General features: G+C 43.8%; 1 protein-coding gene and 1 long non-coding RNA gene across 5 annotated transcripts; one reads left to right on the forward strand and one right to left on the reverse strand.

Annotated features, from left to right (window-relative positions):
- Positions 1-3,388: 3,388 nt before the first annotated feature.
- On the reverse strand, positions 3,389-6,473 carry LOC109736494 (uncharacterized). Its single transcript, XR_002226419.4, has 2 exons — positions 5,959-6,473; positions 3,389-4,417 (listed from the first exon to the last, which is right to left on the reverse strand). It is a non-coding gene; the product is annotated as an uncharacterized lncRNA (long non-coding RNA).
- Positions 6,474-8,808: 2,335 nt separating this feature from the next.
- On the forward strand, positions 8,809-12,758 carry LOC109736493 (uncharacterized). Of its 4 annotated transcripts, none has more exons than XR_006665030.2 (6): positions 8,903-10,893; positions 10,982-11,191; positions 11,280-11,481; positions 11,562-11,729; positions 11,985-12,130; positions 12,594-12,758. XR_006665030.2 is itself a non-coding variant. In XM_073501031.1 (5 exons), exons 1-2 carry the CDS (start codon positions 8,868-8,870, stop codon positions 11,070-11,072), a joined length of 651 nt encoding a protein of 216 aa, XP_073357132.1. In that variant the 5' UTR covers positions 8,809-8,867; the 3' UTR covers positions 11,073-11,191; positions 11,280-11,481; positions 11,562-11,729; positions 12,594-12,758. The 4 variants fall into 4 exon arrangements, 1 of the variants encoding a protein (XP_073357132.1); XR_005759362.3 differs by lacking the exon at positions 11,985-12,130 and having other exon boundaries at positions 8,903-9,598; positions 10,640-10,893; XM_073501031.1 differs by lacking the exon at positions 11,985-12,130 and having other exon boundaries at positions 8,809-9,427.
- Positions 12,759-13,005: the final 247 nt, after the last annotated feature.

Here is a 13,005-nt window from a genome sequence, read left to right on the forward strand (position 1 = left end):
CCGGTTTACCGAACAGTCCGGTTCGGAAATGCCGATCCGAGGTCTCTTATCCCATTGATACTTCGTACCCCAAAGCAGGTTGTTTCCGCCAGCCTCTTAACCCGTCTGATTCAAATTATCAGGGTACTTCTCACTCATCTTCTGCCGAGTCATCGGCCACACAACTTCCGCCCCTCAAAACAGTTCCCCGGTGAGCTATGCACGTGTCTTTATTCTTGATGTGTTATCTTTTCATACTGTACTGATTCTCATGTCTATCTTTTCTCAGCGCCAAGCCGAGACCCAGCAAGAAAGCTCGGTTAAGCAAACCGGCTGATGATAATGTAGTTGTTGAACCGGAAAAAACTCTAGATCCAGAAGAAACCGACGCTGACGACATGCTTAACGATCCGCCGCCTCAAGACCATGATTTCCTTGCCGCACAAGTGCAAGTTGACACTACAAGCCATGCAGACCGGCCAACCAGCCCTGTCCGAACTAATGACAAACCGGTCAGTCCAGTTAAGGATACCGACAAACCGCCGACTCCAGTGAAGGCTGCCGATGACCAAGATGATGACATTATGATTACTGGCACTAGCCACACCACTCCTGGTAACCCTGTCGCTGTGTCAAAGCATACTGCCAAGGACGACCTCTGTGCTATCGGCAAAGGCAAATGGAATGCCGATTTATCAAGCTACGTCCATCTCAATGCTCAAGACATTCACTCTGGCTTCTTGAACCGTCTGTATACCAGCCGTGACTATGAAGCTAGTTTGGTAAACTTGATGAAGGAGCGATATGAGGTAACTACTATTTTTCTCTTTTGTCCAGTTGCAGTTTATCAACTCCTTGTAGCCCCCAAGTGACGGTTTATGATACCGATCTAAACCGGGACTGTTGTCATAACTTAACTTTGCATATTTAGCCTCCAGGGACCGGATTACCTCTTTATGATGAACCGGTTCCTTAAAATTTGCCATACTGCTCTTTCACCGGTATAGCTCCCAAGGGCCAGTTTAACTTTATAAAGATGAACCGGGATTGTATAAGAATTCCCATACCAACAGTTTTTGAGCAAACACACATTAGCCCCCAAGTGCCAAGATTAATACTTGTATTGTGCTTGGGACTTGTAGAAATTTCTGATAAGGAGCAAATATGCATTAGCCCCCAAGTACCAAGGGCATAACTTGTTATGTGCTTGGTACTTCAAATGTGTACTGTCAACTCATTATATATCTGTCTCTTTATAGGCTTAACTGAGCAAGAAGGAATCTCAAACCGCCGATCTCCAAGAAAATATCAAGTCCCAATAGGCCGAAGCTTCCAAGGCAAAAGATGAGCTGACAAGCGCCTTAGCCGCTATGGAAAAGCTAAAAGAGAGCTTCAACAAGGAGCGGGCGGATTGGGAGACTGAAAAATCCGCTTTGATCAAAAGGGCTGAGAATGCAGAAGCCGCTCTTAAACCGGTTGATGAACTGACCGGCGTAAAGCGGCAGATTCATGCCATGACTGCTGCTGTGTTCGATAAACATCTTTCCCTTAATACTTTCAACATATCTTTCTCATGTGTTGTCGGTTTACTAATGTTTGCAATGATGCAGGAACTCGCATTAGTCATCTGGGCTCTGATGTTCAGAAGAAGCTGAAGGCTGCCTACACGCTGATAGAGAAACTGTATACCGGCGCACAACGAATTATTTGCACCGCTTCTCGCAATAAGCCGCCCCCGACGTTAATCAAGGATACCTTAGACAGGCTATCTATGTTGCCTGCCCGGGTGGAAGAGCTAAAGAGGTCTGCTGCAAGGGCTGGCGCTCTGACCGCACTAACCCGGGCAAAAGCATGGGTGCCTGACCTTGATCCGACAGACGTGGCTAAAGGCTACCCAAGCTTAAAAGAAGACGGATCAGAATTTGGCACTGAAGATCTCCGCGCCATAAACCGAGAAGTACGTCCACTGGCTTGTCAACTTGTTGAAGAGGCTGATCTTTCATTTTACTAGGCGAGTTATGATACCAATAACAAACGGGTTGCTGCACCAACTCCTGAGGCTCAAAACCTGATCCCTCCAATCCGTAAGCACACTTATGCCCCTGACATTGAACCGTCACTACAAGGATTCGGGTCTATTGCAACAAAAAATATTGCTACAACCATCTTTTGTTGCAATAAAATGCTATATTACCACAAAATTCCAGTTTGTGGTAATAGGATCTACATATTGCCACAATTTTGTTTCATCGCGCTAAGTACTTGTTTTGTTGCAATAGAAGCCATGTATTGCCACAAGCTGCATCGGCGTTGTAATATGGTAGTGATATTGCAACAATTTCGTCCTGTTGCATGAATTGGTCATCTTGTTGCAATAATGGCTAGGTATTGCAACAAAGTACATCTTTGTGGTAATATTTAGACATATATTGCAACAACTCTGACATGTGGCGCTAGTCATAGATACTATTGCAACAAAGCATGTATTGGTTGTAATAGGGTTACTTTTTGCCTCACCTTCCTTGTGTTGCAATAACTATTACATATTGCGACAAATTGAGCATGGTAATACGTACAACATAATGCAACAATCCTCTAGTGTTGCCAAAAAAGGAGCGGGATATTGCAACGATATTCTCTATAGTGCTCCTGATTTTTCCTTTATTTATTATACTATTTCACAGGATCTGATTAAAGTCGCGTACTAGTTTACAGAGGTATTAACACATTAGGTCCCACAACTTGCACCTAAGTTGCATTTTAGCCACATATGTTGCAAAGTGGACATCGGTGGTACCACAACTTGGAGGAACGCTCGCTTACGCGCGTGCGAAACGTTGCACACTCGCGGACGCCCTTCACTTTAGTGTTTCTTGCACCGCCAAGGTCTCCTCCACTCACCCTACTGACCTACTCCGGTAGCAAGGTTGTCCTCGACACCGATAAAAGACGCCAAGCTCAGTGCCCTTCTCACAAAGGTGAGTCGTGAGAACTGAGCAGCAAATCCTCACATTCTCTTCCTAACTTTTCTCTATCTTGCTTGATGTGATTGTATGTGTTTATGTGTGCTATTAATAAAAAAGGAGATTCAATATAAAATTATGTGTTAAACAGAGAAATTGAGCAAGGCTGCATACTATCTATTTTTAAACACTCCCAGGCTCCATTTAAAAGAACAACAACTACTCTTCTCTTCTCTTCATCACCAAACTGTTAGTGTTGAGCACTAGCTTTTGTTCTCATTTGCCACAACAGATGACACTATGCAGGGGTGCCTTGTTTGAACCTGTTTCACATCAGATTAAACTTCAGGAGAGATACTACTCGTAGGTAACCATCAAAAAAGTTCAGGGTATTATATTCATGGCTTAAACATGTGAAAAGCACCTTACCAAGAGATTAAAAACTATACAAAGAACCCCTGGTCATCATCCGATTCTTCTTGTCCCAAAGGAGCAACATGGCCATCATTTACGTAAGCCTCATCATCATCTGTATCATCATCAAATTTGAACTGGACATCTTCAACCTCAATAGGTTTTATATTTTCTATGACCGAAACATCAACGCTGGATCCTTCGTCATCATTTCTGCACCACCTAGTGATCTCTTCAGGTATTGTAATTTCTGGCACTGGTAGGAGTAGATTTCCATCGAGACGCATGACAGACAGGGCATTCTTCTGCATCAGCATGTTCATTACGGAATAGCACGCAATCATTAACGCACACGTGTATCTTCTTGCAGTCCAGCCCAAGATCTCGGATCACCTTCCTTACTTTTGCAAGATTAGTAGGAATGCAATGACCCTTTGGCAGCACCTGCGTGAACATCTGCAGAACTAAGTCACATGCTCTATTGGTCATCGCGGACACGCACTTGATTTGGTAAAGCTTCACAATGAAAGATAGCTTCGTGAAATCCTTGCAACCTGGGTACAAATCATTTTATGCCTCTTTCAATAGTTCGAAGAAGACCTTGGCTGTTGCATTTGGCTCCTGGTTCCTTTCATCACCGCTCGAAGCATCCACATGAATGTCTCCCGCACCTTCACCAATGTCTGCATTGCTTCCATGTTTGTGCCCTTTATGAGAGTATTGAGCATGTCACATACCCCAGAACCATCATCTACAGCGTCTTCATTATCAGAATCTTCAGACATGCTTCCCTCATTGGATTGTTCACCATGGTATATCCAGCGAGTGTAGGTTGGATCCATCCCATTGAACAACAAGTCAGTATGAACATCCTTTTTATTTTTCGGAGCAATATTGAGACATCTCCTACATGGGCATGGGACTGTTGAGTCTGGGTGAGCACCATCAAAGTCAAAATTCAAGAAATCCTTCATGCCAGTTTGCCACTCAACAGAATCTCTTTCCCTGTCCATCCAGCTCCTATCTCGTGTCATTTTTGCCTTATCTCCGTAAAGCCAGTCCTATTAAAAAAACATAACAGCTGCATTAGTAGCTGTATTACAGTCAATAGCATCACTAGCTGCATTACAAGACAAGACAACAGGGATACATGCATACCAGTATTACTGTCACATGGTAAAGCCAAATTTATCTATACACTGTAAAGCAAAATTTGGTTGATGGAACAAGAAATAGTATTGCTGTCACATGGTAGTACATGTGACATGAGGGTAAATAAGTTCAGTTTAGTAGTTGGCTATACCGCATCCCTTCCTCTCCCGCCTCGCAGTCAGACCCTCCCGACCTCCTCTACCTCGCAGCCTCTACCCCGGCCGGACGGGATGGCGAGGTCGCCGGCAGCCCAACCCCGACCCCCAAGGCGCCTGATGTGTCAATCCCGGCGCCCAAGGTGCCGGATCCGTCGTCGGCAGCAGGTGATCCATCAGATTCAAGATACTTGCTTGATTCTTTACTTGATTCAGTGTATGATACTTGTCATGCAATTTAACTTTAGGAGTTTCAGTTGAATGGTTGCAGCCTTGGATGAATTTTTATAGATGGTTTGATTTGAATGATTCACTCAATTAAAGCTCCTATGTGTTTCTGCTTATGTTCCATGACTTCTCATTCAGTGTGTTTTTTTGTTTAATTTCTCTTTTGTTTGAGGTTCAGTATTTAGAATCATGGTTCTGACTAAAATGTTAGGAAAAGCTCCTGTACTGTTTGCTAATGCATAAATAGCTCAGTCAGTGCTACTTTGATTTGTTTGAGACGATTTCTTTGTTTTTTAATTTAAGGGATCATTTGATCAGGACAGGGATGGCCAAATCAAAGCCAGAGCAATATTACACTAATCCCATGGCCTGAAAATTATTCCAGATCTATTTTTACCTCTGTCACCCGTTCTTTAGAAGATCTTCTGTCACTTGCATTATTTCTCTAAAACGTGTCATGTGAAAATCTTGTTCTTATGCCTTCCACATTGTAGTCAAACTGAATCTGATATAGTAATTCTAAGAAGCATTATATTAAAAAAATAGAAGTTTAACAGATTTTGGTAGAAGATAATTGATTACCAAAGTCATGACAGCCAAAGAAGAGACCACGTGTGCCTGAATTTAGTGAACAGGGGCATACTGAACGGTGTGAAGCAACCTAAAATGTTTTGGAGCAACATCACTAAGAAGACACCATCTTAAGCCAAGGAGCCCGAGACAGCAGCTTTGCGATTATACAAGCACATGAGCAGGGAACAGATTGAACTGAACTGAAGTATATGAACGGCATTCATGTTCATCAGATTTAGTTTTGAAATTTGCCTGGGTTTTCTATCTTATTATTTCCCTGAACCATCTTATTATTGCAGATGTGGAAGAGCATGAAAGTAGCTACCAATAAAACAGCAAGCAAGGGAAAATTAGTCTTCTACTTTCAAACTAAAATCAGCATACTTATGTTGTATGTATAGCACAGTACTAATGCCCATGTGATGTATTTTGAATCTAAATTTGCTGCAGTTGCAATGAAAAATACAGAGGGAAACATGAGGGGAAAATCATACTATTGTTGTTCAGGTCGTTGGTCGCAAGGGAGACAGGCGAGCCAGTCCGGGCGCCGCTGAGCAGAGGGACGGCTGACCAGGGGAGAGCTGCTGCAGGGCGTTGCACTGAAGCGCACGGGAGACCCGGGCAGGTGAGCAGGATGGCAGGTCCGTTGGCGCCGGAGTTGAGGTGTCGGGCGGTCCAGCCATGCGCCCACGGGCAGGATCGACCAGCCGAGATCCAGGGAGGAGGAGGCCGACGGGCGGAAGGCGCCGAGCGGCGGGTGGCGAAGAAACGTTAGAGGGAGAGGGGAGCGGCAGGGAGGCGCCGGCGTGGACTGCTTCGTCGCGCCGCCATGATGTGGCTGCTGGATGCGGCCAGCGCTCGGGTCGCGCGGCGGCGGAACAGCGGATCGAGGTATGACTCGGGTCGCTCTGGGTAGTTTGACCAGGGTCCGGCGCGTGAAAAGGAAAGAGGAAAAGGATCGTGGGAAAGATGGAGCGAAGGAAACAGCGGCGCAACCGACCAGACGCGCGAGCCCTACGCGCTCCACCAGGGCGTCTGATCAATCGCGCGAACGCGGACGCGCTCCACCCGATAGCGTATATTACGGAAATACGTGATCGACCAAACTTTGAAAGAAGATAGTAATTCTATTGACCGAACTTTGATTATCTGCAACTTTTAAACCACAAATCCAAATGACCTCATTATTTTTGCATTCTTTTAAAAAACTAAACTAATATTCATATAGTAATTTGGTTGCATATTTTTACCTACTTAAGTAGTGTAGGTAGCATATGTCGGCACGACAACCCGGGGTCCGGCACCAGCCAATTTCCTTTCGGTGGTGTTCCGGCGCGGGACAGCACGCCTCTGGGAGGTGTCCCTAGGCGGCGGCGGTCCGGTGCGGCGGTGGTGTGTGCTGGCGGTAATTCTATTGACCAAACTTTCATTATTGAAAACATTTCCTTCAAAAAAAAAAATACTTTTTCACCCCCTTCCTGCTAAACACCCTTCAATAGAGGCATAAAGAGATAGCGACAATTAGGTAGATATTTCTGTTATCTAATGGATTAGAAACACGTTGAGTACACTTCAAAAATCATCCCGTCATTATATTTTTGTGTAACACCACTTACCATGTTGTTTGTCGTGTCACACAGTGAAAGATTTTAAGAAATTTGTTGATGTCGTCTGTGTGTGCATGAGGGATGATTTATTTCCTCCCGTTGCAACGCACGGGCATGTTTGCTAGTGAATACATAAAGAAGGGGCGGATAAGACGAGGCAACGGTCCAATACTTGAAGGTTTTTTATATCTGAAAATGAATATATAAATAAGAGACAAATCGTTGGCCTTATGTGGATACTTTTTGTTTTTTAACAAATGTGTGATATTCCAATAAGTGATTCTCAAAACTAAATTTGTTTGGTTGATAGTTGACATAGTTGAATCTCTATTATTTTCGGTAAAACGTAGGCAACATGACTATGTTCGACCTACTGTGGCGCGGAGGACCATCCCGAGTCGCCCTCGCAGGCGATGGGAGAGATCGTTAGCCGCCTCCCAGCGCCCCACCTCCCGCTTATCCCCTCCCCTACCGCAACTAGAGGGCGTGACTAGGTGAAGCCCGGCCAGCAGCAGCGGCGACATGGCTCGTTCACCCCCTTGCGAGTGGATCCGATGTAGGACGGATTCGACAGGCAAAGGCATCGCGATGCAGGGTTGTTTAATTTACATAGTTGAATCTCTGACAAAAGCGGCATATTACGTTGGCCCTACTCTCGCGTGGACAAACCCTCGACGAATTGTCCAGTAAAATGAAAGATGCTGAGATCACTCCATCTCAAGATCGGAAAGTGAGATCGAGACTGACATAGATAGACCCTCTCATCAACCCATCCCATCAATACTTATGTTTCGAGACAAGAGTATAACCTAATAGTTTTAAGTGAGGGTCACATGAGGTTTTTGTGACATGTAGTTCAGAACTGGCCAATTTTTTGACATATCCCAACCTAAGTGTAGATCCATGATGAAACAACACCTTCCTAATTTACTGCGTGTGTTTGGCAAACCAGGGTTGCGGCGGAGGGGTTGAAGCACTGTGGTACATCACCTACCCAATTTGTGCACTGGTTGACGGTGAAGGCATCCGTGAACGTCGTGTTCCTCCCACTCCTTCCGTATTACTCCGAGTGAAAACTTGATCTTCGGATCGGACGATGACGACGTTTGTAGTCGTGCCTTTCCGGTCCGGCATCGTCTTGGAGTCATCGGTCCGGGATGTCCGACGCACGTCTTCCAAGATGATCGCTCCTCGTGCTGGTGGTCTCCGTCGGCTCTAAACGAATCCCTTTTTTTGCACATCTTATAGATGCTTGGTAGTCGTTGAGGTTGTGTGTCGGTGACCGGTATTTGTGTATCTTGCCTTGGGTGTGTGTGTCGTCCATTTGTATCGGTTGCTTCGATGTATGTGATGGTTATTTTACAATATAAACAGGGAAGCTCTTTTTCGTTCGTTAATTGGCTTCCTCAAATGGCGACGACTATACAAATATTGACAATGAGGACGTTATAGTGGAGGGCGCCGAATCACCCCTTCACAATTATCCGATTTGGTGGTTTTATCACCATGATATAACTTTTTACAAATACTCGAAATATATTTACAATCTAGAAAATTCCATCAAAAAATAATTACTTTTTTAAAACAAAAAAATTACTTTCCTACCACCTAATTTATGTGTACTGTTGTTTGCGCCAATATTTTTTTACCTCCCACTAAAAGGTCCTAAATCAGGGTATTTGTTCCCACCAAAAAAATAGCTTATATTTAACCTTCCCACAAATTACCTTCCACGGCGTCTTCACGGGCGATTGGATCTGACCTCTCGTCCCCGGTTCCTCTGTGCTGCCGGCGTCATGACGGCGTCAACACAGCGCTCCACAGTTGTGTCAGCTGCTACTCGTCAGGTTATTCCTCCCGATCTCCTCCCTTCTTGTAACCTCCAGTCCTCCTCGATCTCACTCTCCTCCCTCTCCTCTGCGCCCGCCGACGTAGGCCGCGTCTCCGTGTCCTTGGCCATGCCGGCGGCGGCAGCGATGCGGTTTGGCGTCGGCGCCGACGGAGTTCTCCTTGCCCATCAATCCCATGTCTGGACCAAGCACGACACCACCTCGGTGTTGAATGCCGTGACAATGCCCGCCCGGGCTCAAACCCCCCTCCCCCACGAGCTCCTCCTCGACGCGCCGCCACCCACGCTCAGACCTCGGCGCCACCCATGGCCTCCGCCCACGCTCCCCGCCCTCTCCCCTCCCCTCCCCTTCCTATCGAACCACCAGATCGAGCGGCGGCCAGATCCATCCGCCACGGTCGCCCAGGGCTCGCGCGCCTCCTCCGACGCGGCTGTGCCCGTGCGTCAAGGGCCTGCTCGGAGATGCTTCTACTCCGCCATGGCCATGGAGCTTCCTCCCAATCCAAGGTCTTGGACTGGACGGGGACGGCTGCTCTTCGAAAGTCTCGTCTCTTCTCTTCCGATCCATCCATCCCACACCCCATTCTATTTGCATATCTGTAGATACATATTCAGATCAAACTGAACCCCAAACCATGGGCACTACTTCAAGAAATATAGTCCAGTAGGACCACGGAGGTGTGTCCCGGTAGAGTGAAAAAATATCCTCTGCCTTATGCCCTATGTGTTAGTTATTTACATACGTACGAGGGATCTCTGATTCAGACCCTAGATTGCATAGATGCTGTTAGTATGATTCAGTCTCCAGGTTTTTTATGTCAACTAGGAAAGTCTGCAGTCATTTGAAAAGCTAATCTTGATAACCATGTATTATCTCATCATACTCTTCCTTTAAAGGGATAAATAGTGCCTTTTACAGTATATTCTCCTGGATAGTTCTGTGCTATTTCTAACATTTGAATATGGTAGATTGACCTCTGAATCAAATTAAGGTTTCTAGACCCTTTCGCAGAGTTACGCCATCATCCATCTGTATGTTTTTATATATGTTGCCATGTTGCTACAAGTTAGTAATTTGACGAAATCACCCCACTGTTCCATTAGTTACTGCCTAAGAGATTGTTGCTTTCTATCATCTGAACCTGACTAGAAATAATTATTTTCGAAGTTGGCCCTTTGCTGGAGTTTGATAGCATATTACATTAATCATTTACAATTTATTTGACTCATGGAGAGAATATGATCCCGTTATTCACCTGAATATCATTCGTACCAACTGATATTAGGACAATGTATTCAATCATCATGGCTGATTTCCTTTCCCCTTAGCAATTGCTTAAACAGAACAACTGAACAAGACTGACTTTATTTGATGCATTATATACATACCTCTAAAACCAAGCATGTTTAGACTTTTTAATATACACAAGAAAATGCATTGTGGGCATTGCGGCGTCTAGCTCAGAAAGTTTCATGGCGGCAACTTTTGCCGAAGATAAACCAACAATTTAGTAGTCAAGGAACCATCCTTTTTCCTTATGCATGGAAGAAAAAGATCATCTTTAGCTGTACTGCACTATTTGGGTGCACACTCAGTACAATATCTTTAGCTTCTTCAATATGTTCAGGATGGTACTTGCTTTCGTTTATATTTGTGTCATCATTTCTTACAATCTAATACCGAGTAATACAATATTTCTTGTATGATTTGGACTGTAGAAGTTGGTGTACAGAAGAAGAAAGGGCGAGGTGTTCTAAAAGGTTTTAAAGCATCTAAGAAGTGTTTTGCCAATGGATCTGCAAAGCTAAATATTACATTCTCTGAAAAATTGGGTGGTATAGTAGGAATGAACTATCGTTCATTCAAGGATGATGTGGTAGTCATAATGAAAAGAAAGTTACCACTCATTGGAGTGAGGACGTGGTCGGGCATTCACCCTACAATCCATCAACTCATTGTTGTAGATATGATAGTGCGTACAACCTTTTCCATATGTGTTATCTTATTTTACCATCGATGATGCACTGCTTATGTATATTCATTTGTTGTATGCTATACAGGACATATGGGACTTGGAAGATACACCAGAAACAGAAGAAAAAGTTCTCAAAATTGCGAAAGAGCGATATAGAGGCTGGTGATCAACTCTAAGCTCCTCTTACAAGGCATACAAAACAGATGCAACTAGATTGACTAATCTGCCGGAAGATTTACAACCAGAAGAGTGGGAATGGATGATTGAGTACTTTGGCACGGATTCAAAATTTCAGGTTATCTCTAAGATCACTGTTTGTCTACTATTTGATAAGATGAAATGGCTTGTCTGACTGGTTATATTTGGTTTCAATGAATTGATAGGAACGCAGCCAAAAGAACATCGATAACCGTAAGAAACTGAAGACAAAACACATAATTGGATCAAAATCTTACTCGCAAGTAAGTTTTGAGAAGGTATGAGTCCAACTAAATATTGGAAGAGGAGTGAACATCAAGACTGGAATTTGAAAAGAACATGATGGCAAAGTTTGCAGAATGGAGTCAACAGATGGGAACCCAACAGGTGATTACAGTCATATTCTTGCGACCTTGTAAGATTTATGTTGCTTACTTGCATTGCTAAAAGTGCACTTCTATTTATAGGTGCCTACGAAGAGGGTTGACAACAAAGAAAATAGTAATCCAAACTTGCAAAATATTCTGTTACAGAGATCTAGTCCTAATAAGACTTCAGGTTCAAGGCCTACTGCTATTTCTTCAAATGCGCTCATACAAGCTGTAGCAAGGAATTCCCGGATGTTTAAAGCAATGGTAAGTCACAACCTTGCTTTCTCTTCATGTTCACCTGCTTATACGTCATTGGCCTTCATAATTAGCTAGCTGCTTGTTCTCTTTTACCATGTGTTGTTGCTGCATGGAGTCACAACTTAAACAAAAAACGAATATGTGCTAGCTAGGGACATGAACTTTACTGAAACTATACATCGAGTCACAACTTAAATCAATAGCAGAAGCTTTTATTAGATGTACGATCGAACAATGACACCATTCTGTATGCACGAGCAGGATGTCATGAGCATGGGCGTGATGCCTTCGCTGCTGACTCCATTGCAATGTCCCATGCAATATCTCTTTCCGCTGATATATGGGTCATGAGGGTCATTTTTGAAACGGACTCGCAACTCCAGATGGAAGCACTGAATATCAATAAGGTGGACTCGTCGGCCTATGCTGCTGTTATTGAGGATACCAAGTACCAGCTCAAATTATGGTTTTCTTATTATGAAATAAATGTATGTCGTCGCTCGGCAAACTCTGTTGCTCACGAGCTTGCTAGCCTTGATAGGATGTACGAACCTAACCACTATGTGGAATGGGAGGCCGATGTACCAGCCCTTATGGCTGCATGTGCTTTGGGTGATTCAGCCCAGCATCGTTAAGTTATAAAGTAATGTTTTTTCTCAAAAGAGAAGCTTTTAGTAGATGTACTTGTGCTTATGCTTTACACATTTACACTTGTATAATTGTTCTGATCCCTCGATTACATGCTTGCTGACATAGTATTAGTCCAGTTAGTTTGGCGATAGTTCTTTTTAACAATGGGGCTGGAATAATTGTATGGCATATGTTATGTTCGACTCATTAACTGGAACTTTTTTTATTTCTTGATTGCAGGATCCAAAGAACTAGTTGGACTGGACTCTAGATCACGGACATTCTAGTCTTCGCAATTAATTAGGATGGCGAAATTACATTTGAGTTTCATTTGATGGATATTTGCTATGAGAATTATGAATTTTATGAATTTACATATTATACGTATGGTTTTGAATATTGTAATTGAAAGCCTGTATTTTTTTTACGGTTGCAATAGGCTATTACCACAACCCACTTTCGGTTGCCACATGCTAGCACCTCTGCAAATATATTGTTGCGTCATATCTCTGTTGCTACGCCTACCTATTTTGTTGCACTAGGATGTTGCAACGGAGCACTTTATATTGTCGCAATAGCTTGTCACCACAATTTTTTTCACGACGCGATAACTGTTTCGCCACCAAAGCAAGTTTTGTTGAAATAGAGTATC

This window comes from Aegilops tauschii, chromosome 6 (genome assembly GCF_002575655.3).
Source record: "Aegilops tauschii subsp. strangulata cultivar AL8/78 chromosome 6, Aet v6.0, whole genome shotgun sequence".
NCBI lineage: Eukaryota > Viridiplantae > Streptophyta > Magnoliopsida > Poales > Poaceae > Aegilops > Aegilops tauschii.